Raw genomic sequence first — 24,416 nt, forward strand, 5'->3', positions numbered from 1 at the left:
TTTTTAAGACCTGAAATTTTAAACTAACTTTGTGGTAGCTTATTTTAACACTCTAAAATATATTCAGAATAGTTCACCTCAACATGCTTGAATGCTGAATATTTTATGCTTGGACAAAGAGCAAACTGTAGGTCTTTCGCCAAGCACAGTCAATGCACTTGAGTATGGGTTACCAAAAATGCTGAAGAATTTTTTTTTTCTATTTATTGTTATAGCTCAAATCCTTGTGTCTCTTGTAGGCTTTAAGTGACATAAATATGCATTTCCATCTGCACATCCTTGTCAGGAATAGTTCTGCTGGGAGGTGTTATGCCACCCAAGTACTTCCAGAATAGAGTCTGTTAATCCTGTTACCACTATAGAAACTCAGAGGAAAAGTCTACTCAGGCCACTACTGCAGCTGCTGTGGCTGTAAACGTTCCAGCAACCACACCCTGGGTACCGAAAGGAAGCAAAAGAAAATTGAATTTTTTTTAGTAGAAGAGGGATGTAGAGTGCTGACCTCAGTCTATTACTCAGACCAGCGGTCTCCAGACTTTTTATTGTAAAGCTTATAAACCTTTACTAGTAAAAAAGGGAAAAATAGCAAGCCCACCTAATGCGTGCATATATGCATCTATATACATCTACGTGCACATGCAGACACAATGGAGGCATATGCTACCATATTCACTGTACTATACATTATAAAACATGCAGAAATAGTTATTATATTAGGATTTAAAGATAGAAATAAGTGTTCTAACCCCATTGGATAGGTTTGCATCTCCTCTGGGTATACATATGCCACTTTGGAGACCACTGGGCTAAATTTCCACCAAGTGGACTATCAAGAAAATAGATCTTAAATCCCCAGTGAGGCCTTTTGATAGATTCCGTAGTTCACTGGGCACACAGAGTGGGCAAAAGGAGTTTAAAAATAAACATATGGTTTGCTCCTCTGTTCCCTCGCTCCTGTGATTTCTTGTCCTTCCAACAATGTGGCTTGACTTCTGGCCTCTCCAAGGCCTCTGTATAGATCTTATTTCTATCCTACATTTATACAGGCACAGCACAAATGGATATTAACCTGATAGATGCTGATAGGGAGCCTCCTAAGTCCATCCAACAGTATGTCACCCCCCAAGCCCTCATAACTCAGAGACAGGACTAGCTAAATAAACCAGGTTCAATGATCATTCAGTAAGTACTTTTCAACAATAATTTACTGATTTATAAATACAGAATGGATGTCTTTAACTGCCCAATTCCATATCATGCAAGAGATTTCAGATTACCAACGAATCTAGTTGTGAAACAAAACTTCCACAGAAAGGTGGTGGATATGAAAACACCTTCTACCTCTTACAGTGAAAAACTGTTTTTTCAGCTCTAGGAAAAATTGGACACTTAAATCGAAATTCCTTTTACATTGATAAAAATAAAATATTTTAGTGGTAAAACCTAGAAAGATCAGAGAATAGGCAAACTTCTCCCAATCCCTGCTGGTACAAGTCTAAATGGACACCATCTTTCTGGAAGGCAATTAGCAAATTATATTAAAAGCTTGAGAAATTCAACCATTAATTCAATAGGTCCTTTTCTATTAATTCAACCTACACAAATAAATAAATATTTTAAAATAATGACAACAAGGCTTATTTCAAGAGTATTCATGGTATCAAAAAATAGAAACTATCTACATTTGTATTGAATGGGGGAACTGTTAGTTTATGATTCACCATGTAAGAAATGCTAAGCATTCTTTAATTCCCTGTATATTGAGTACCTACTGTATCCCAGGTCCTCTTTTAAGATATAGCAGTTAATTGACACAGATGAACTTCCATTAGGCAGCATTTTGGTCAAGGGTGGGAAATACATGGACACCATAAGCAAGTAAACAAATAAACAAAATATTTTTAAAAATCACTGTGCAGAAAAATGAAACAGTGATGTGATAGCAATGGCTGGTGATCAGGGTTATGAGATTAAAGGATTTCTGAATCTTGGCACAACTGACATTTGAAACCACAATTTTTATGGGTTTTGGTGGTGAGTGGAAGGGGTCCCTGTGCATAATAGGTTGTTCAGCAACATCCCTGGCCTCCACCCACAAAATACTAGTGCACCTAGCCCAGTCATAACAATAAACGTTATCTCCAGACATTGCCAAATATCCATTCCCTTGGGGGGCAAAATCCGCCCTGATTGGGAAGCACTGTTTTTGATGTAATGTAAGGGAAGGACTGCCTCACCCAGGAGGTGACATTTGAGCAGAGACCTGAGTATGTTTTTCAATAAGATTTAGGATGAAGGGAAATGGTTAGGATACAACGGTAACAACTATAATACATTATATTCAATAAAATTCACTTAAACAATCTCTATCTAGACAGTATAGCCTATTAGTTAGGAACATGGACTTGGAGCCAGGCTACCTTAGTTAAAATTCTAGCTCCATCACTTACTGGTTATGTGACTCTGGGTAACTTATTTGGTATCACTCTGTTTTCTGTGTCCCCATGTGAAAAATGGGAATGACACTAGTAGTACCTACCACATAGGGTTGCTGGGAGTATTAAATGGGTAAAGATATGCAAAGCTCTTAGAAAAATGAATGACATCTGGGAAGCACTATAAGTTTATATCTATATAAATTATAATTAGAATATGTAGTATTAATCAGATATCTAATTAGAATAGTATATTTATTATTAATCTAATTATGTTGATATATATTCTAATTGTATATTGATTTATATATAAAGTAGAATTAGAATATATATCCTAATATGCAAATATAAAGCATAAATACAAATATGTAGATATATACATATAAATCTATAAATATAAATTCCACATATACCAGATATTTACATTTTTGTGACACAAATATAACAATGTGTTGAAAATGGTGGAATTATAGATTTTAATTTATTTGTATTGTTTTGTATTTTCACAGTTTTGCAGATAACAGTGCAAATGTTGCATTCAAATCAAAATAAAATACCAAGATGTGTTTTACCACAAAAGACAGAAATTTATAGACTTTTACTAGGATCAGCTGGTCTACAGAGAATGTGGAAAGAGGACCACTGGGATGTACTCAGAAAACCTCCCCAAAGGATGAGTCCATTGTCAACCGAAAACCAAGACACCCCACCTTTAGTCTGTCAGTTCATCAGTTGGCTAAAATGTATTTATTACCTGCTTTCTGCCAGACACCATGCTAGGTTCTCAGAAATTGAGCTGAATGGCTTATGTATTTCCTCAAGGAGTTCACAACAGAAAGGAGAGGAGAAATACATCCACAATTAATCACAGTACTATAAACTAAACTAAGGGCTCTAGTAAGGATATCAACCTGGATTTCTGGGGGCTCCCAAAGGAAACAATTGGGATTGGAGTTGCAGGGTACAGTTGTAGGAAGCTTCTCACAGTGGCCTTTGAGGGATAAGTTTGGAAAAAGCAGTTATTAGTTATCAAATAGGAATTCTAGGTTTGAACCTACATAAAAAGTACCTCCTAATCAAATAAAAGCAGGATCAATTAACCTGGAGAGGGTTAAGTCAGAAGGGACAAAGCAGTTTTATTTCAGAAAAGTATCTCAAGCTCATATCAGAGTGCTTCTTTTCTGAAGCAGTTTCGAAATGCAAAGTCTGACTGCCATAGGAATTAGAAGACATAAGTTCAAGTACTAGCTCTGCCCCTTACCAGTGGGGTAATCTTGGGCAAACCACTAAAATCTCTGACCCTCTATCAGTTTCCTCATTCATGTAATAATGATAATAATACTTTGCAAAACTGTTGTGAGCTTCAAATGTGATAATGCACATAAGAGACTTTAAGTGACATTCAAATAGTTCGGATGAATAAATTGTGATGGTTTTAACATAATAGAGAATATTTTGAATAATTATGGTTTATTTTTAACATTTATATTTAAACACTGATAGTAAAAAATTGACTGTATATGTAATACCAATCATGCATGAGTTTATAGCCTGATTGGCTTCATTTATTTTTTCAGAGCCCTAAACCTATTATTAATCCAAGTGCATCAAACTATAAAAACTGCTAACCATTTTTTTTCTCAGATAATATAATCTTTATTTCTTGAGACACTTTTTTACAAACATTAAGCTGAAGGTAACTGCATAAAAATGAAATGGAGACTCATAATTGCAAACTGCTTTCATATCTGAAGAAGATTCAACTATCTCTTAGAAGTCAATTGTTCCTTGTTACCAGCTTATGATATAGCTATAAAAGTATATCACTTAGCCTATGTCTGTCTACAGGTGCAAAGTATAGTGGTGGGCAGAAAACTGAAGTAATTATCCAGAATAGTTAGACCAAAAAAAAAAAAAAAAAGCCCACTTCAGCCCCCAAAAATTGAAGTTGCTTTGCAGGTGTCGGGGAAGCTTGGGGAGGGGGCCATGCTCAGCCTTCTTCCCTCAGTTCTTTTGTACTCTTTAATCCTTTTCACCTTGAACACTCACTTCTATTATTTCTGGAGGAATAATATACTTTAGCCTTTTCTCTCTTTTTAAAAAAGATTTACTAAGCCTGATTGAAAAGGCTTAAAATGTCCTCTTGTCATAGCCCTTGATAAACATTTCATCTAACGTTTCTTGAGGCAGGGTTTTAGTTGAAGTGCTACAGAAGACAAATCAAAACAATGATTTATACAACTGTGACTTTAACTTGAAAGTCTTTAAAGGACACCTTCCAACCAGAGCTGCCATTTGAAAATCAAAGAAAAAAATGTCAAATATATTTATCTTATTTATCCTCCCTCCCAAATTAGATTTAATGAACCCAAGGTTTTGTCTTATCCAATCTATCAGGATGTAGCAATTGAATACTCCATAGTTACTTATTTCCATTCATTTCAAAAAGGTGAGGAAATTTTAGAAGCCTTCATCCCTCAACTGGAGAAAATTATCCACTCAGCTTTGTTACTCAGCTTTCAAAGAAGAAAATATGTTTTTCTTGAAAACAGCTTATTTGAGTATCAATCACCTTTTATTATGCTTTTCTCAATGTCAAGAAATCTTCATCTTCCTAATTTTGTTCTGTCTTCATCCATAGTATGTTTTCAAATTTTACTCAATATAAAAATAGTAGTGATCTACACATCTAAAAAAAGATGATTCTGACCCTGGCTGATAATTTTCACCATGTTTGATCATGTTGAATGATTTCCTGTATTTTATATATTGTATTATTACCTAACAAGCTGTGGAGAGTATAATCATACATTTTAACAACAAAAATCACCTCTAACATTTGAATGAACTTTACAAAATTTTCATACAAAGGAAAAACTTTTTTTCTCTATACAGTGTCACTTCAATTAACTCCTTTTACTAACCACAATAATTTGTTAATGGTTTGGTAGCTTATATCTTGAAATGTCACTTGTCTGCCTTGGTCTGATTTCAGCCACGGATAATTACAGTACTAAATTCTAAGCTGGAGTATAGTTTAAATCCAAGGGAAAACATAATTCACCATTATAGCTTAAAAAATGGTCTATACATTTGAAATATACACTCACTTTAAATGTTTTGGCCTAGAACTAAAATTAAAATCACCCTACCTTAAAGTCTTATCTAATAATTTTCCTATAGGCTTCTGGAGTTTACTGCTCACAAGAAAAACTTAGCAACAAGCTACCTGTTTCCACAAGCAACTTGGCAATAGAATTTGTAGGTTAAATGAGAATAAAAAGATCTACTCAGGAGGCTGAGGTGAAAGGATCATTTGAGCCCAGGAGCTCTAGTCCAGCCTGGGAACATATCAAGAACCTGTCTCTAAAAAGAAAAACAAAATAAAGAGAGAGAGAGGAGGGAGAGAGAATGGAGGCGAGACATGGTGGCTCATGCCTGTAATCCTAGCACTTTGGGAGGCCAAGTCAGGTGAATCCCTTGAGCCCAGGAGTTCAAGACCAGCCCAGGCAGCATGGTGAAACCGAGTCTCTGCACAAAATACAAATAATAATAATAATACTATAATAAGCTTGCTGTGTTGGTGCATGCCTACAGTGCCTGCTACTCAGGAGGCTGAGGTGGGAGGATCACCTGAGTCTGGGAGGTTGAGGCTGCAGTGAACTGTGATTGCACCACCACCACTGCACTCCAGCCTGGGTGACAGAGTGAGACCCTATCTCAAAAAAAGAGAGAGAAAATGGGAAAATATTCAGGTAATAGTGAGCCATTAATACTTGTGTATGTGTGTGTTCATGATGCGTGTGTTTTGCTTTCTTTATGACTAATATGATGAGACGAATATTGTCCAAAGTATAATTTTGATTATAATGCATAAGATATCTTGAAGAGAGTTGTCACTGTATTCAGAGCCAATGACTGCTGAAAAAGAGTCCAGATGTGAAGGCAGAGAGGATTAAATCTGAGTGGTAGTAATGGAAATGAAAAAGCAGACATGGACTTGAGGGATGTTAAGTAGGAAGAATAAACAAGAATTTGTAAATGATGGGATGGAGGGAAAGGGCCAGTCAAATAATAGTTTAAAGCCCAGGGAACTGGAAAAATGACAATACAATAAAGACAAATTGAATTGTGAATTCTCCGGGGATAGCCAGAGTTATTCCAGTTTGGGGAGAGGAATGAGGGGCTTAGTAGAAAGAGGCATCACAATTGAAAGGATTTTGCTAGTTACCCACATAAAATGTCCAATAGACAGTTACAAGTGTGAAACTGTAATTTGTGATGACTGTGAGCTTCTTGAGGACTGAAATCATTTGTTCTTCTCTGAATTCTGCAGTGCTTAGCGCAGTGCCAGGCGTGTAGTTTATGTGTGGCAAATATTGCCTGCATCTCTGGCTGGCTGGATGAAGATTTAGTGGCCAACTTCACAAAGAAATCAATGACGTTGTGAGTGTGGACAAATACAGCCTTCAAGGGTAGGGTAGGAAGAAAGAAACTAAGAGGACAAAGTCTTAAGGAAAAAATAAATGGAAGGAGCTGGAAGAAAACAGAAGCTGATAATGGAGACGGGGTAGGTCAGTCAAGGAATTACACCAGAGAGGGAGAAGGAAAGGACAAAGGAAAGGAACGGACAAAGGGAAGGGAAAAAGGGAAGGGAAAGGAGAAAGAAAAGCAGAAAGGAAGGAAAAGGAAAAAGGAAAAAGGGAAGGGAAGGAAAGGGAAGGGAAGGGAAAGGAAGGGAAGGGAAGAGAGAAAGAAAAGCAGAAAGGAAGGAAAAAGGAAAAAGGGAAAGGAAAGGAAAGCAAAAGAAAGAAAAGGAAGGGAAGGGAAGGGAAGGGCAAAGGGAGGGAAGGGAAGGGCAAAAGGAAGGGAACAGAAAGGAAGGAAAGGGAAGGGAAAGGCAAAGGGAAGGGAAGGGAAGGGCAAATGGAAGGGAATGGAGAAACAAAAGCAGAAAGGAAGGAAAATGAAAAAGGGAAAGGAAAGGAAGCAAAGGGAAGGGGGAAAGGAAAAGGAAAAGAAAAAAGACGGGAAAGGAAACAAGAATAGAATCAGAGGACCTAGAGAAAAGGATATAGTATTTACTCATCATTTGAATGTTTTTATCTATAAAGAGTCAAATGAGAGAAAACATGGATGCAAAAATTACAAAGTCACATTTAGTGATCAAAAATGAAAATCATTAAAACGTTTTCTTAATAACTCAGAGTAAATAAATTAATAGCTCCTGTCACATTGATTCATCTGTTGCATGTGGGTACTCAATAAATGTTAATTGAATTAAATTAATAACATTTGCTCAACAGTAATAAAAACTTAATTAGCTGTCTATCTTTTCTCTGACTTAAGTTTATGTCCATTTGTTCTTGCAATTACCTGTAGCCCAAACTGTTTAAGATTCACTTTAATTTTTTTCTAAGAAATATAGATGAGCTTCTATTTTTTGTCCTAATTTTGGTTTGTTTTTAACTATTGGTAAAAATTATTTTCTCTAAGTTAATGTCAAGAACTATGAATAACATCCCAAATATAGTTTCACGAGTTCCTTATTTAACTCTAAAATAATTTTCCCTACAGAAGATCCGATACTATTTTTTTATATGTTTCTACTTTGAGCTTATGCTACTTTGTAGTACTTTGGGTGCAATGTCGAATAATACAATAAAGGAAGGAATCTGAATCTGATGAAATTATTGTTAGCATCATCTATAAAAGATGGAAGATGTCAGTAACATTCACCCAAAAATTGTGACTCACTTCAGATTTCAGAATTCTGAGTTGAACAGACTGGGTTCTCAAATGTGTGTATGTCAGATGATTTTCTAATGAGCAACAGATAGTTCCCACTGAGGAATGAGAAAAAATAAAAATATAAACAGAGATATAGAATTAAAATAACTTTATGAATGGCAGTTTAACTTCTCCATAAAATTCTCTCAGTACAAGCCTAGTGTGCTCCAAATGGTTGCTTAATGTAGCACACCACTTACATTCAAAATGCTATACTTAAAATTGTCACAAAATTAAAAAGAGAATCATATACCACTTGGCTGTATACTGTATTCTCCGCATGTTCTTACATTCCAGTAACCTCTATCCAACTTTTTTTTGTTACTGAATTACTTTGTGCAAAACCAATTTAAATTACATGCAGCCTGACTACGTGTGATAATTTGAACTGATTGTTAATTAATTCTGTTAAGTAAATAGCTGCTGCAATCTCCATACTCATCAAGGTCTCGTTATCTATCAGCTCTTTCTGAGCTGCTCTCTAATGTATGGGATAAAGCAGCTGTAATGGAACAAGAAGGATTCCCTGAGTGTGCAAAGAAGGTAGTTTTGCTTTGCAAAGACTGCTAAGGGAAAGGTGAGTGTGTAAAACCCAGCTATTTGCAAGGCTCGATTTTGTGCAGGTGACACATCACAGTATTTAGGGTGAGAAGGTTTGGCTGATGTGCATTCTCAGCAGTTAGGAAGGAGAGATAAAAGCTAAGAATAAATCAGAGAAAGCATTGCATAATATAAAAGGGAAAAGGACAAGCACAAAGCTTTTGGAATCCACCAGGCCTAGATTTGAATCTCAGTTCTACTACTGAATAAGGAGGAGGCCTTGGACAATTTACCTAAATAAACTCTGTAAGCCTTGGTTACCTTCATTCATCTGCTAACTGGGGATATCCATTCATACATTTCCCATCTGTTCAAGGAGGCTAACAATATCTACCTCCTAGAGTCTTTGTGATGCTTAAGTTCAATAAGGTATATAAGCAGTAACATAGAACTTGACATAAGATACATGCCACTCTGTGTGTGTTCGTGTCTGTGCGTGTAAAGCAGTGGTTTTCAACCACGGTGATTTTGTCCCACAGGGGAAATGCAGCAATATCTACAAACATTTTTCATTGTCATGAGCTAAAGGGTCAGGTGCTACTAGCATCTAGTGGATAAAAGACTACGATACCACTAAACATCCTACAATCTCTCCATGCCAAAAAATTATCTGGCCCAAAATATTGATGCTGCTCTTAGTGTTTTAAGACATCATTTGAATGTCCATCTATCTGCAATATTAGCTGATTACTGGATGCTTTGATACCCAAGTAAGAAAAATAAACTAATTATGATTTTCATCATCATCATCATCCTCATTATATCATTAATTTGGTGAATCCCTCTTGGGTTAGAGGAAGCCTAGTGTTCTCTCATCTGTAGGGCTGATTCCACTTCAATATTCAATACTACATTAATTGCTTTCAACGATAGATGTTTTCTTGAATCCCTATTTCTGCCAATCCTTTTTATGGTGGATGAAACCACAACCAAGAAATTTAAAGCCAGCACATAAAAGGAAGAGAATAGAAATTAAACATTGTTGAAAACCAAGGCTGTTTGGAGGATCAGAAAGAAATAAAAATGACCTAAGACAGTTGTGTATACCAGACTGATAGTTCTGGTGCCAGTTAGGACTCTTTGGAAAGCAACCATCTTAAGACTGGCTTCTGAATATCACTGATGCACAAGTCAGTGGGCTGTTCTCTCTCTTTTTCTTGTCTCAAATGCAGAAGATCCCTGGCATCGTGGTTCCCAAACTTGTCTACATGTTGGAATCACCTGAGGAGCTTCAAAAATTCTCCCGTCCCACCAGGGATTGTGATTTAATTGGTCTCCTGAAGAGGGGAATACCAGAGCTTTAAAAATTCTGAATTTTAAAAAGATTTCCCAGGTGATTCTACTCTGCAGAAAAGTCTAGAACCCATTGCCTTAGAAGGCAGAACCCACTAGACATTTCCATTGGCCCTAAACTAAGAAACAACCTTGGAAGGGAAATAAAGATGGACTTGGCAAGAATACGTTTCTTGCACTGAGCTGCATAAGCATGGTAAAATCAAACCAGGTTGCCAATTGTATTATTAATTTCAGTCACTCAATGAACATTATTGAACCAACCAGGCATTGTGTTAACAACGGGAATGCAATTCCCAAGGATGCCTCTTGACCACGTCCCAGTTGTGCCACCAAACCACGAGGACTGTTGCTTGTTCAGGTTTTAAGTTGTTCCTGGGCATCATCAGCCTGTAAGGAAGTTATAAATTAACTGCACCATGACCCAGTCTGGTCCTCTCTCTAACATGATTTTATGATATGTTTCTCTTTTATACACTTCTCAATCCTGTAACTTACAGTTATTTCTTTGACGATTTGTTTGATGCTCATGAAGGTCAAGGTCCATATCTGTCTTAGTCATCCCTCTATCCCCAATATACAGCCCAGCGCTTGTTGCAGAGCAGACTCCCAATCATTACGTGGCAGGAGAATGCATACAGTTGTCCCTCAGTGTCTGAGGGGAATTTGTTCTAGGACTCCACAGATATCGAAATTTTCAGATGCTCAAGTCCGTAATATAAAACGATGTGGTATTTGCATATAACCTATGCATATCCTCCCATATACTTTACTTGACCTTTAGACTACTTATCATACCGAATACTATGTAAATGCTATGTAAGTGGTTGTTATACTCTATTGTTTTTTATTTGTATCATTTTTATTGTTACATTGTTATTTGGGGAGCTTTTTCTGAATATTTTCTATCTGTGTATCTAGGATTTGTTGTATTGGGGATGTGAAACCCACAGATACGGAGGGCCAACTGTACAGGAGATGTAAAATACGTACAACACTTGGGGCTTCTCAGCCTTCTCTAAGGCTCTCCAAACCAGAATTTCAGTCAAGAACTTTGCTAGAAATTCCCTGAACATCTCTAGCTATTGTGCCAGACAGTTATGTGGAAATAAAGCATGTTCCCAAGAAGCATACCCCCAAAGCCATACAGGCTATCACCTGAATAGCAACTTAAATACCAAGGCAGAGAAAGCCACTGTGAGGTTATGAGGACAGAAGCAGGAATGAGCTTATAGACTACTCATTCATATGCATTTTTCTTTTCACAGAGGAGGAAAATGAGGTTTGTAAAAACAAAGTAATAAAGTGACTTGATTGAGCTCATATGAATAACTCAGCAGTATTGCCCACCATATAAGATCCTTATCCTGCTCCTCAGATTAATAATACACTGTGACAGGAGGCTGGCAATGTACTATGAGATTTTGTTGATCCAAGTGAATGAAGTGCTTGATTCTCCCTACTTATCACCAAAAAAAAAAAAAAATAGTAGAAATAAGTGTTATAAATTACCATGATGGGTAAAGTTTGCAATGTGTATAAAATTTTATAATGATTGCACTCTTCTTTCTTATATTTTTATTCAAAATTGTCTTGCTCAATAATACTTCCTTCTTTTTCTTAAGACTTTAATCTTAGGCAAGTTAAATGTGAAAATTTCTGCAAATGTCCATTCTTAGGTCACTAGGTCATGTAAACTATAGCGGGTTTCTGTATGTGTTTTTTCTGTTTTCATCTAGATACACACCTCACGAATGAAAAGCATGCAGATGAGAAACCCAGTAATGCTATTGTTATAAATTCAGTATCTGACTTCAGTATCACAGATGGACCAGCCAAGGAAAACCCCAATGAGAAAAAACTGTCACAATCCAGCACATCACTGTCCTCCCTTGAAGAATGCCAAACAACATTTTCTTACCTCCAAACTGATACTTCAGTTCATCACAGAGACACTGATGGTATGTTTCTCAGAATTCAACCCATCTCTAAATAAAGCTCCCAACCCCCATCCCCTGTAAAATCATCACATATGCTGTTAGGAAAAAAAAGTCCTTATGAATATTAAACACGAAGACTTCGATTTGAAAACTCTGGTGAATGACATATGTCAAGGTCACTTTGCAGTTATGAGGCGCTTGGCAGATTGTTTGTTCTCAAAGCTGGGAATCAGAGGCAACATTTTTTAAATAGCTGGGGTGGGACATAATCATTCTTGCTATGGGGCTATGAGGCAGATAAAGAAAAATGGCAAACTTCTTTCTCTCCTCAGATATGGAACTATTCAGTCTATACCTCTAGTCAGAGAAAAGAAGGCAGAGAGAAATAGTATTAAAATGCTGGAAATATATAAATATAGACAGCATAAAACATTAAGATGCTTACATCACCAATCTATGAGAAAGGAGTGGTTCCCCTGGGTATTATCCGTAGGCATTCTGATCGGTGCAAACCTAGACCCAACCATGCCTATATATGACGTAAAGAATACATTTCATTTGCAAAGCCAATTTCAAATTGGTTTGGTGCTAAATAAACAATCAGCCAAACAAAGTTCAACATTATGGACTCCACACCAAGATATGGAATTTTACTCAGGTTAACTTTGCAATGACCTTTACAGGAGAAAAACCATTCAAGATTTTGTAGTGTTCAGTATCTACATTTGCATTTAAAGAAAGCCTGGAGTTTCTCAAAGGAAAATGTAATAAGTTATGGTTTCTGGCCTACATTTAAATTCATATTTACTTTTTGAAAATAAGGAAAAAGATTAAATAAACTTTGGATAACAGCACCTTTGGAATCATATCAGTTTCACTTCTGCCTCTGAAGTCTATTAACTGTATAGTACTGGACACGTTTTTTAAATTTATCATCTCTGAATTTCAGTCTCTGATTACATGATAGGCTAGTTAACACCACGGGGTATGTTGGGGATCAAATAAAATAACATGTATAAACTACCTAGTACAAAAGTTGGTACACAGTAGGTACTTAATTTCGGCCATGATTGTGATTACACTTTTAGAAAGTAAGGAAGATTTATATCACATATTATATATATGGTGTCTTGTGCACATGTTGTCATGAATGCTTTAGGCCAGAAACTACAGGCTTAATTGGCTGTAGTTGCCTGCAGATAATATGAATACTAAGTAGTCTGGAAGTAAACAATAGGGATTGGTGAGGACTATGGCAAGCTGGAGAGCACATGGCTCATCTAAAGGTCACTGCCTCGACACAGTACCAGCTGATTGTTGCCAGAAGGAAATACAGGGCCAGAGTTGCCAGATAGTGAAGTTTTCCAAGAAAATCCAGAGACCAGGAGTGTTATGTAAAATTTCTAAGTTTTCCAGGGTTGATAATTACTGTTACTTATTTTTTCAAAGCTCAAGGTACTCCCAACAACACATCATTGGGCCAACTTTGACCTGTAGCTATCAGATTATGACTCTGATTTCAGGATGATGCTCACGTCTCTAGATTTGGTAGAGATTAATGCCAGTCAAGAAAACAGGTAATGGCAGAGAGGCCTCTACAAAAGCATCTTGATGCTACAGCATTTTATCAAATTTTACCAGGAGTGTGTGGATGCTGCTCATCATGTGAATAATTGAATTAAGTTAAATCCCAGAACTGGGAATTGCCATTGTACATATCCACAGTGAGACATACTTTCCCTCCAGAATCACTCTGATCTGACCTATCAGGGATACTGGAGGAATAAGAGGGGCCAAGCCAACTAGCATGACACCTGAACCCTTGTATTCTCAGGAAAGGGTCCAAATCACTACTTCATGAAAATGGCAACCGACACTCAAGAGCTTCATTCAAAAAAAAAAAAAAAAAATAGCTGACTACTCTTCATTCAAAAGGCAAAGGAGATCCATGAAGATAATTAAATTAGGTCATTTCCAAGAAATTCAGGTTGTAAGCTGACCACATAGATGATAGTCCACTTGTCCTTTTTCTCCCGTGTGAAAAATCTCCCCAGTGAAGTAAGAGCTTTTGGTACCTGGATAAAAGAGAAAGGAAAAGAAGCCAACCTAAGACCCACAAAGAGTGATAAGAAACTCTCATTATCCTAAACAGCAAACATCAAGGAAATCAAGAGTTAAGTCAGACTCACTCTATTTTAGCGAATTTTTGATAGTAATTGTAATTAATTTAAGGATGCAGAAATTGAGAGCTGGGGTCATTGTTCGTACTGAGATAAATACAGAAATATCTTTCAGGAACAGCAGGGAAAACAGAAGGGAAAAGAGAATATTACATCCACTTTCATGTAGTTTGTGGCTAATTTATTTTCAAATGTATAAATGAGTGAATAGGAATAGATGCTTAATTGCTAATATCTATTATTTATACACATTGCCCCACTTAAAACAGGATGGAAAAGCCTCACACATGCAGATTTTGTAAAATGTGTTACATCCATTAGCACAGTTCATGGTGTGTGCTCTGATGGGAATTTACAAGGATCTTTACTGCACATCACACACTGTGTGCTGAAACATTACTTTACTACTAAATTGTGGTTCGTCGTGTGTGGTCCCTTTCCTGAACAAAATGGAAAGTGTCCAGAGGACTATCCGTGTCCCCACTTCTGTTTCTGCAATCTTCTGATTGTGAAAGCTTCTCTGTGGATAAGAAAATCAGAAATATACATGATATTAGAAAACAGTCCCCTTAAAAATAATCCTGAGAATATACCTAATTGATGTATAATTTTGAATTTGAGACATCTCATCCAGGTGGAAGAGGAAAATCATAAATACAAGATACCTCAAAAGAATAGTCTTAATTACACCATGGACTGCTGAATAAAATGATTACATTTTCTACACTGTAAATTCCATACAATTAAATGCACTAGTGTCACCTTATAAAATGTTTCAATTTTATAATTATTTCAGTTCATTTGCTCAGAAAAAAACATAAGCCCAAATTTACTTAGTATCACCCAAATCTAGTCATTCTAGTTCTAAAGAACTGACTTGAGTGTTAGTTGTGCTTGTCTGAACTTAAATAGATCTTGACATATTTAAGTAGCTATTAAAATTGATAACATCAGGGATGATACCCCAGCTAGAGAAAGGCATTCAATCACTCTGTATTTATTCCCATTCTACATTACAGACATTTTTTTAAAGAACTCAATGTGGGGGAGTGGGAACCGATTTTTATACTTTTGGAAACTTTTAGTAATCAGTGGATTCATTGTGTCATGAATCTCATTATGATGCTGAATTCTCTGTGATAGCTTATTAATGTATTAAAATACTGGCTTTGGGCTGGTATCATGTTGGCTCTTTTTCTTTGCTTTGGGGAGAATGAGGAAGGATTGTGATTTGTCTGGGGTCACTTGTGGGAGAACGATTCTTGCCACTTAGGATAAGGAGTCCTGGGGTAGCAGGAGGTGTGCTTCAGCAGCTCAGAAATGCTTCAGGAACTTCTGTGGGTGCTCTTATCTCTCCCACCTCCTAATCATGGGCACCAAGGTGACAAGACCCAAAGTTGGAAGTGCAGAATCAGGGAGTGCAGGACCGCAGCCATGAGGCTCCCCTCAAACACACTTGTGGAACCTCCTTGCATTGCCACCTTTTCCACTCTAAATAAAGATGATGCTTTCTAGTGAGAGAGATTCTCCCTCCTAATTAGCAACTCCCCAGCTGTACATTTAACACCTCTGGGAGCTGTGTTAATTCTTCAGTGTCATTAGGGTATCACTTTGCACATCACAGCCTCCATGTCCTAAAGGTACCCTGGGGTGTAGAAAGGAAATGAAGCCCAAGGGGGTTTTTGTCATGGCTTTTTGCTCCCAGCGAAACACCACTGCTGATTGTGCAGCCTGCAGGTCTCTGATCCATCTTAAACCTTCTTTAATTCAGGTTTAAGGAACGGGAAAGCCAGGTGGGCACTTCAATAGCAGTGATTAGAGCCTCTGCCAGGATGCCAGGTGTTCTATAGAGGAGATTTAATACACAAAGAACTTGTGATAAAGGTTTTAGAAGAGCAGAAAAGTCAAATACAGTGAACAGTAAGCCACCCAGACATTAGCAACAACAAGAAGGCTCTCCTACCTCTTCCTTTTGTCCCTCCAGACTACTAGAGCACTGGTAAGAACTTGGAGACCACTAGTACTAACTGTTGTCAAAGAGACTACTAATCACTAACCACTATTAGATTGAGCACTAGTTACTAACCGTTATCAGATAGACTACTAGTCACTAACCACTATCAGATAGAGCACTAGTTACTAACCACTATCAGAAAGACCACCAGTCACTAACCACTATCAAATAGGCCACTAGTCACTAACCGTTAGCAGATAGACCACTAGTCACTATTATCAAATAGACTACTAGTCACTAACCATTACCAGACAGACCACTAGTCAGTCACCAATCACTATCAGATAGACCACTCGTCACTAACCACTATTAGAACACTGGTCACTAACCACTCTGAGATAGACTACTAGTCACTAACTACAATTAGACCATAGTCACTGACAAATGATCTTTGCCAGTCTTGGGAATCCAGCACAGAGGAGGGCAAGAGGAGGGAATGGGGAGGGAAGCAGGCCATCAAGAAGCCGGTAGTGGCCTGTGCCATGCTCAAGTGTGTCAGAAGGAAACTGGGAGCATATTATGGAAGGCAGGTTGGATTCCTAGTTAAAAACTATGGAGGAGTCAGTCTAGTTCAAATTACAGTGCCGCAATAGCCTATGTTTCCTGGGGCATGCCTCTTAAACACTCTTTGCCTCAGTTTCCTCATCCCTCACCACAGGGATCATAATAGTACTCAACTCAGGGTTATTTGGAGGCCTGTGTAAGCTGTATGTGGAGGGCTGCACAAAATTTGCAATAGCAAAGACATGGAATCAAACTAAATGTCCATCAATGATAGATTACTTAAAGAAAATGTGGTACATATATACCATGGAAAACTACACAGCTGTAAAAAAGAACAAGATCATGTCCTTTGCAGGAACATGGATGGAGCTGGATGCCATCATCCTTAGCAAACTAGCACAGAAACAGAAAACCAAATACCACATGTTCTCGCCTATAAGTGGGAGCTAAATGATGAGAACACATAAACACAGAGAGGGGAATGACACACACTGGGGCTTATTGGAGGGTAGAGGGTGGAAGGTGAGAGGAGGGAGAGGACCAGGAAAAATAATGAGTACTAGACTTAATACCTGGGTGATGAAATAACCTGTCCAATAAACCTCCATGATACAAGTTTACCTATGTAGCAAACCAGCACATGACCCCTGAACTTAATAAACGTTAATAAAAAGAATTTAAATAAGTAAAAAAAAAAAGTTACAAAACAAAGGTTCTAAATAAAGAAGAAGAGAAATGAACACCCCCCACCAAAAAAAAAAAGTATAGAGGGCTGTAGATTGGCTTTTAGCAAAATAGTTGACACATATAACAGTGGGATGGAGACCACAGGCTTTGGATTCAGAAAGACTTAGATTTGAATCTCTGCTCTACAATCTTACAGTTGGGAGGATTTAGGACAGTCAGAAACAATCTCTGAACCTTAGTCCTTGCATCTAAAAAATGAGTATTACAATATTTACTTGTTAGAATCATTCATTGATTTAGTCAGTCAACCAGAGAGAGATATGGCTTTCTTGCCTCTTGCAACATAGATTCTAATAGGAGGAGGTAACAAACTAATTAGTTTCATGCCATCCTATGGTCAGTGCTATGAAGAAAAAATAAAACAGATTGCTGTGAGAGTTTCAGCAAGGATGTGATTTAAAGGGAAGGTGTTTAAAGCTAAAAACTTAAAGGTTTGAATAGGAGTTGGGTGAAGTTGGGGGGCAGGAGGGTGTGCAATGCCGGCAAAAACACAGCATCTGCAAAGGCCCTGAGCCAGGTGCATTCCAAATACTGCAATTTAGTCAGTGTGGCTAGAGTGCTATGAGTATGAAGTAAGTAAAGTAGGTCCAGAAGTCAGAGAAATTGGCAGGAATCCAATCATACAAGGGCTTGTAGGCTAAGGCAAGGATTTGGCACTTTTCTCTAAGGGGTGAGTGAGTTGTTTAAATTTAGAATTAAAAATACCGAAGGAGCTGATGAATTTGAAGTGGGCTGGTGTGGAAGCAAAGTGTCCTTGCCAGGAGGCTATTGCTGTTGACCTGTTGGTGGCTGATGGTGGCCAGAGCTAAAATGGTGGCCCTGCAGGTGGTGAGCAGCTGTTGGATTTCGAATATGAATTTGAGGTGGAACCAGCAAGACTCAGCAATGAATTGCATGGGGAAGGTATGATGAGGAAAAGCAAAATGACAAAGAATGACTACCAGGTTTCTGCCAAATTCATCTGGGTGTTCAGGAGCCATCCATAAAAGAAAATAGGAGGAGGAACAGGTTTGTAGGACTGGGGAGAGAGATGCAAAATGCAGTTTGGCCTTGGTAAGTGAGATGTTTTGAAGACGTTACAGAAGAGACGTGCAGCAGGCAATAGCATATATGGTATACACTTTTGGATGGGCTGCAAGAAGGGGTGCGAATCATGGGATATAACTTTGAATATCACATTTATTAAACCTTAAAGCCCCAGGAAATAGTGCAGGCAAAGAAAAATATACTCATTCAGGACAAGAGGAAATCCAATGTTCTTTTCAAACAGTTGCAATTTTTCCCCCGAACTGCTTGTGCAAACAAAAATTGGCCATATGCAAAACACTTTTACCTGCCCATGTAGAACTATTTAACATGCCTTTTAGGAAAAGTGTGGAACACACTTGAAAGTTCGGAAAAATCTGTTTTCAATTCATTAATGTTACCATGTTGTTTTTGGACAACAGACTCTGCCTTTTAAAACCAAATAAAAAGGACTGACTTAGAAACAGAAAAAAATGGGCTCTATTCTCAAGTGCAAAATAGGGAGGTAGAAGAAAACAAGTGCCAATTTGGCCAAAAGATTAAGTCAAAACTTTTTTTTTTCTTTTGTAAATAAAATCTACAGTATACATTAGAAGAGGAGACCTCCAGAGTCTGCCAACTTGAGGAGACATTGGCAAGAGCAATTGAACCAAAAGGTTGTATACGCTCAGGAAATTATAAGACCACTTTACGAACAGGTCCTTCACACTCTGACAGGAAACACCAGCTCCAATCCTTAACGTCACCTGCATTCCCACCCTACTTAGCTCCAAAGCAAACTTTTAACCTTGCATGTATAAAGGACAGGATCCAGCGGACTCATTTTTATATGGTCATAAGCTTGAATAAGTCTCTTGAGCATTCAGCCTGAGGGATCACAGAGTATTCACTTGGAATATTATCTGCTGACAGCCTCTTCTTTGCCAGTGGCTGCTATAGTAGTGGTCTTCATATTGGTAAAACTCGATGAGGTTGTATGTCCCTCATCTTCGGCCATCTTTTCCTTTTCAGAAAAGCATAGTTGAAACAGTCTATATACTATTACTAACTTACTCTTGCATTTTTGTGGGCGGTTTGTGGTGACTTATGAGATATGGGAGAGTTGGTCACACGCTCAAAGCTGGCTCTAACTGAAGAAAAATACAGCAAATTTGGCAAAGAGATGACTATGTACACAGTAGAGGTATTGTGGAATATGCTGCCTAAACCATAAATACTGGGTAGTGGCCACAGCACCTGCAACAATATATGACAATTAAAGTAGTCAGAACAGTCGTGGTGTGGTTCTTTACCACCATCTTTCTGGGAAGAAAGGAAGGGAAGGTAAGAGAAAGAAGATGGAGAGAAAAAGAGGAAAGAAGAAAGATTTCTGTTTACTTATATTCAGGACTCACCTTATAACTTTATATAGTGTTTTTACAAGAAACCAAAGTGGCTTTCTCTAAAATATTTGTTCCTTTTCATAGGATGTTTCCATATTTTTCTTTCACTTACAGACGAATAATTATATGAATAATGAAAGAAAAGAGCTTTCTGGAGAATAAAAGTAAATGAATACGGCGATAAGAGCCCTTATACTATAGGCAAAATCTCTTCTATATGCTTATATACTCCCCATTGACTAAAGTCTGAAAACCAAAGTTATTAGCATTCTTATCAGGAAAAATATAGATCCTTATGAAAGTCAAACAAATCAATTGATAAGCCCATCCAGAGGAGACATTTTTCTCCAATTCATGCTAGAATCTTACTTTCAATCATCAATAATCTTCAGATTACTGATTTTAATTAATTAGATAATATATCACATGAACACTTACCTACCCTTTTACAAAACACTCACACAATTTTTAGACTTTTTTAACTTAAAAGAAAGAAGTTATAATTTTAACAAGAGAACTGCTACATCTTCTAATTAATTCCCTTTATGGAAACAAAAAACATAATAATCTATAACCCATCACAGCTGTTTGGCTAGAATTACCAATTACCTTCAATGCCTTAGAGATACTTTCCAGATTTTTACAAGTCTGTGTAGTAAATTTTTAAACCAATTTTCTTAAAGAGGATTGATAAGATTTAAAACCTTTCAGGCATATGATGACGTATTTCACTTAAACAACTTGAATATAAAATCAAGGCTTTACATAACTGGAGGGAAACGGAAACAGAGATTAAAAATAAAACACAACCCAAAAGCTGTGATTATTTTAAAAAGCATTTATATTAAGTTTTGAAATGTGCTTTTTGCTTGCACTGGAATATGGGTGTGGCAGATTTATGGGAATCCATGTCAAAAAATAACAAAGCCTGGTGACAAGAAACAGGGCATTTGTACAGTCTCTCCTTGTCCCCAATCCTAATTGCTTCTTAAGCCCCATGTATCTGGGGAGTCCCTGCAATTTTTCAGACAGTTGCAAGGTTTCCAGAGAGGTAGCTAATTGTGTGGCTTCCCAGAGCCTTGCAGGCAAAGTAAATAAAAGAGTTTAGAAAAGTGACAGCACTTTAAATAACCAGATTATGTTGAATCAATAGGAAACGCTTAGGAAGTTAATAAAGCAATTTCTTAAGTAGAGTGAGTACTGGCATGGGGGTGGGGGAGCTTGAGAGAAGAAGGGTGTACATTACCTCTAAGGTGGATAAATAATTAAGAGTTGGCTATCAAGTTATCAAGTATCCCAGTACACATGCCTGTCCTTCATAGACGCCCCCAGATGTGCCACTATTAATTGGTCTTCTTCTTTAAACAGAGGAGTGTGCCTCCCTTATCCTCGCCTGTCTGTTTTGCCAGTTTTGGGACTGTCTCCTGATGCTCCCTGGCACCTGCGAAACGGTGTGTACCAAAGTGTGCTGCCTCTCTCACTGGTATCACCACACCTCAGATGAAAACCACTCTCGGAATGATTGCAGCTGCAATTCTGACATGGACTGCAGCCTTTTTGAATCTTGCCATGAGACCAGCGAGTGTCTGGAACTGGCCATGGAGATTTCAGAAATCTGTTACCGCTAGCACAGTGAAGTAACCACATTCCGGCAGTCCTTTTGGCCACAGTGGGAAATTCCATTACAACAAGACTGATTTCCATGTGCTGAAATGTAAGGACTGTACACATTTCTTGGATGCTATAGGCCATTTTATTCTGCACCTGTCTAGGAAAGCTAGTATTGTCAACTCAATGGTCTTATTCCAAATTTCACAACCGCATGGCTCACTGAAAAATAAGATTCTTCATCACATGTGATGAAGAAATCTTAAATACCTCTTGAATGCTGTAGGTACAAGATGTTTCTTGACTATAAAATAGCATGTTAAGCCACTGCGCTATTGCACTCATCAGCTTGCATCATGGATTCAACCTCATTCACAAATTCAGGACAGATTAGTGCATTCTTTTAGAATTGACATACATTAGCTCATCTTTCTAATGGACTCATGCATAAACATTATGCATTGTTGGTTATTATTAATAATGTATTGTATAACATCATTTTGTAATTAAAAATTTATTTATACAGTCTCTTAAAATTCACTTATATGTACAGTTTAGGTAGGAAAGGGAATTAAATGAATTAGAAGCCATGTTCCTGTAATTACAACAGATGTCTCTAAAACATCTCCAGTGAATTTTGAATATGGTGTACTTCAAGAGAGTACTACAATTCTAGACCATACTATTGTATGTCTACGACTATGTCATAACAGGTTATTCATATTCTTAATTCGTTACAGAAAGGCTCTTAGTTATTCTAATATGCATAAAGGAGAATTATGTGCAAGTTTCAAAAAAAGATCTCAATCAATTCTGCACTTTCTTCATTTTTATTTATCAGGTACAATAAGCAACAGGATATTAAAATGGATTCAGCTCATTTTAAGAAACTATCATTTGTATAGACACCAGAAAGAAATACGAGTTGAGGGTACTTATTCAGCACCAAGCTTCTTGATATAGCATGTGCTTCAGAAACCATATGTTTTTCTTCATCTGATAATTAAAGTGATCAATAATTATGTCAAGTACTTATTTCACTTATTTTTTTTTTAAGAAAAAGATGTGATATAGACTGGAAAGTGATTTTCGACTCAAATAAGTTTAAACAGTTTGTGGTGAAAACACAACTAGGTTAAAGTTACTTTGGAATCTCATTTACTTTCTTAGAAACAATTCTATAGTCCTTGGGCAAATACATTGCTCATTACTTTGTGCTAAATTTCCATGGATATATCTTAATATTTTCATTGAACATAAAAAAGCATCATGCATGAGTAACCAAACAAAGAACACAAAAGTGAAATGGAGAATTGAGGGAATTTTTTTTGTGTGTGATTTAGGGAAATAGCAACAACAAAAGAAAACTCCAAAATACCTGTTTTTTCCTGACTTAGGTAATTTCAGGCAAAATCACCATTTGCTTTATTTCTGTAGCAAACTAGCACATTTTTCCAATTTGAAATAAATTCTCCCAAACATTGAAAACTATTCATTTGTTAAAAATATTTGTAAACTGTCTCTAAAAAGGCATTTAACCACTCTCAACTTGCTCCTGGCAGTGCAGTGCATCCAAGGTTAATGCTGACTTCACTCCTGTTTGATGATCATGTTATTCACAAACCACAGAGCATGAAAGTGCCCCACACCTTTCATGAAAAAGTCTTTCTGCTTTTCAGAAGCTCGAAGAAACAGCTCTATATTCAATGCATAGAACTTGTAGATCATTAGAAGAAAAAGAAAATAGATTCCTAGAACAAGAAGGGAACATAAGGCTGTTCTTATGCAACCTTCTTATATTTCATATGGGAAAAGAGAGGCCCCACGAACTGACTTATTCAAGACCGCACAGTGAATTATTGGCAGTGTCAGGCACTCTAGCTTGGGTTCTAATTTTCTGACTACCTGCACTACTCAGTTCTTAGTCCAGCTGGTACACAGTGATGCAGGGGTTACAATTGTTAAAATACTAAAACACTACCAGACTGACTCATCAACAGTTGTTCCCTTGCACCTCCTAGTGCTTTTTTATGTCCCATCCCTCTTGGCTCCTCTCTGAGCACCTACCCCTCTACCCATGGTCTAGTCACTAAAGGAGGAACACCTGGGGGTCTCTGGAACCCTATTCCTATAATATGGTTCCTGGTATCATTGGTGCGGCCATGCCATATTGGTGTTAAATATTTCAATTATCATTCCCTTATTCTGTCTACTCTACATACCCTCAAATTATGCAAAGATTGTGCATTTCAAATGTGAATGGAATGCTTGTCAATTAGAGACATAAAAATCACCAGGTCTTATGTGGTAATGTGGTCAGAACACTACGAGATCTTTCTGTGGCCTTGCTTTCCACGGTTTGTTAACTTTGTTCCTCACTTTCAGAATTCACTGTGCTATTAACAGAAAGGGTCGGTTATACAAAGTGTGAAATTTCTTTTCTTTATAACCAATAATAAAACATCATCCTTTTTGCAAACATGAATGGCTCTTTCAATTGAATTCTTACACAATAAAACATACGCAGCTGGGAAAATACAATTGCAGAAGTAAGGCAGATCAAAAAGGGATGTGGTTATTGATTAAATACAAATATCAGAATCTGAGAAGGCTCAGATATTTTCTGCAGTGATGAAGGCCTGTGATTACAAATAAAGATAATGTTGTTCTTTAAGGTGGGACTTCTCAGGGAACAGAGTATTCTGATTTAAGGAAGCACACTAGAATAAAAGAGATTTAAGAACATACAATCTTTATATAGAATGAGGAACAGACATTTTTTTCCTACAGCATTATAACCACATATCTACATTGTCTTTGCTCTGCTCAAAGGATTTTTTATAAAACCATTGCTTCTGTAAAAGCCGACAAAATATGGAAAGCAATGAAGATATGAA

At 37.2% G+C, this 24,416-nt stretch overlaps 1 protein-coding gene across 2 annotated transcripts in view; it reads left to right on the forward strand.

Moving 5' to 3' along the window:
* Positions 1-24,000, forward strand: part of MDFIC2 (MyoD family inhibitor domain containing 2) — a 123,307-nt gene extending 99,307 nt beyond the window's left edge. For both annotated transcript variants that reach the window (XM_030801867.1, XM_030801868.1), the window contains 2 exons: positions 11,858-12,079; positions 21,280-24,000. In XM_030801867.1, the coding sequence (XP_030657727.1) occupies positions 11,858-12,079; positions 21,280-21,539 (482 nt within the window). In that variant the 3' untranslated portion in view covers positions 21,540-24,000. The remainder of the gene's footprint in view (positions 1-11,857; positions 12,080-21,279) is intronic.
* Positions 24,001-24,416: the final 416 nt, after the last annotated feature.

The sequence above is a fragment of the Nomascus leucogenys genome, chromosome 21, assembly GCF_006542625.1.
Source record: "Nomascus leucogenys isolate Asia chromosome 21, Asia_NLE_v1, whole genome shotgun sequence".
Lineage (NCBI taxonomy): Eukaryota > Metazoa > Chordata > Mammalia > Primates > Hylobatidae > Nomascus > Nomascus leucogenys.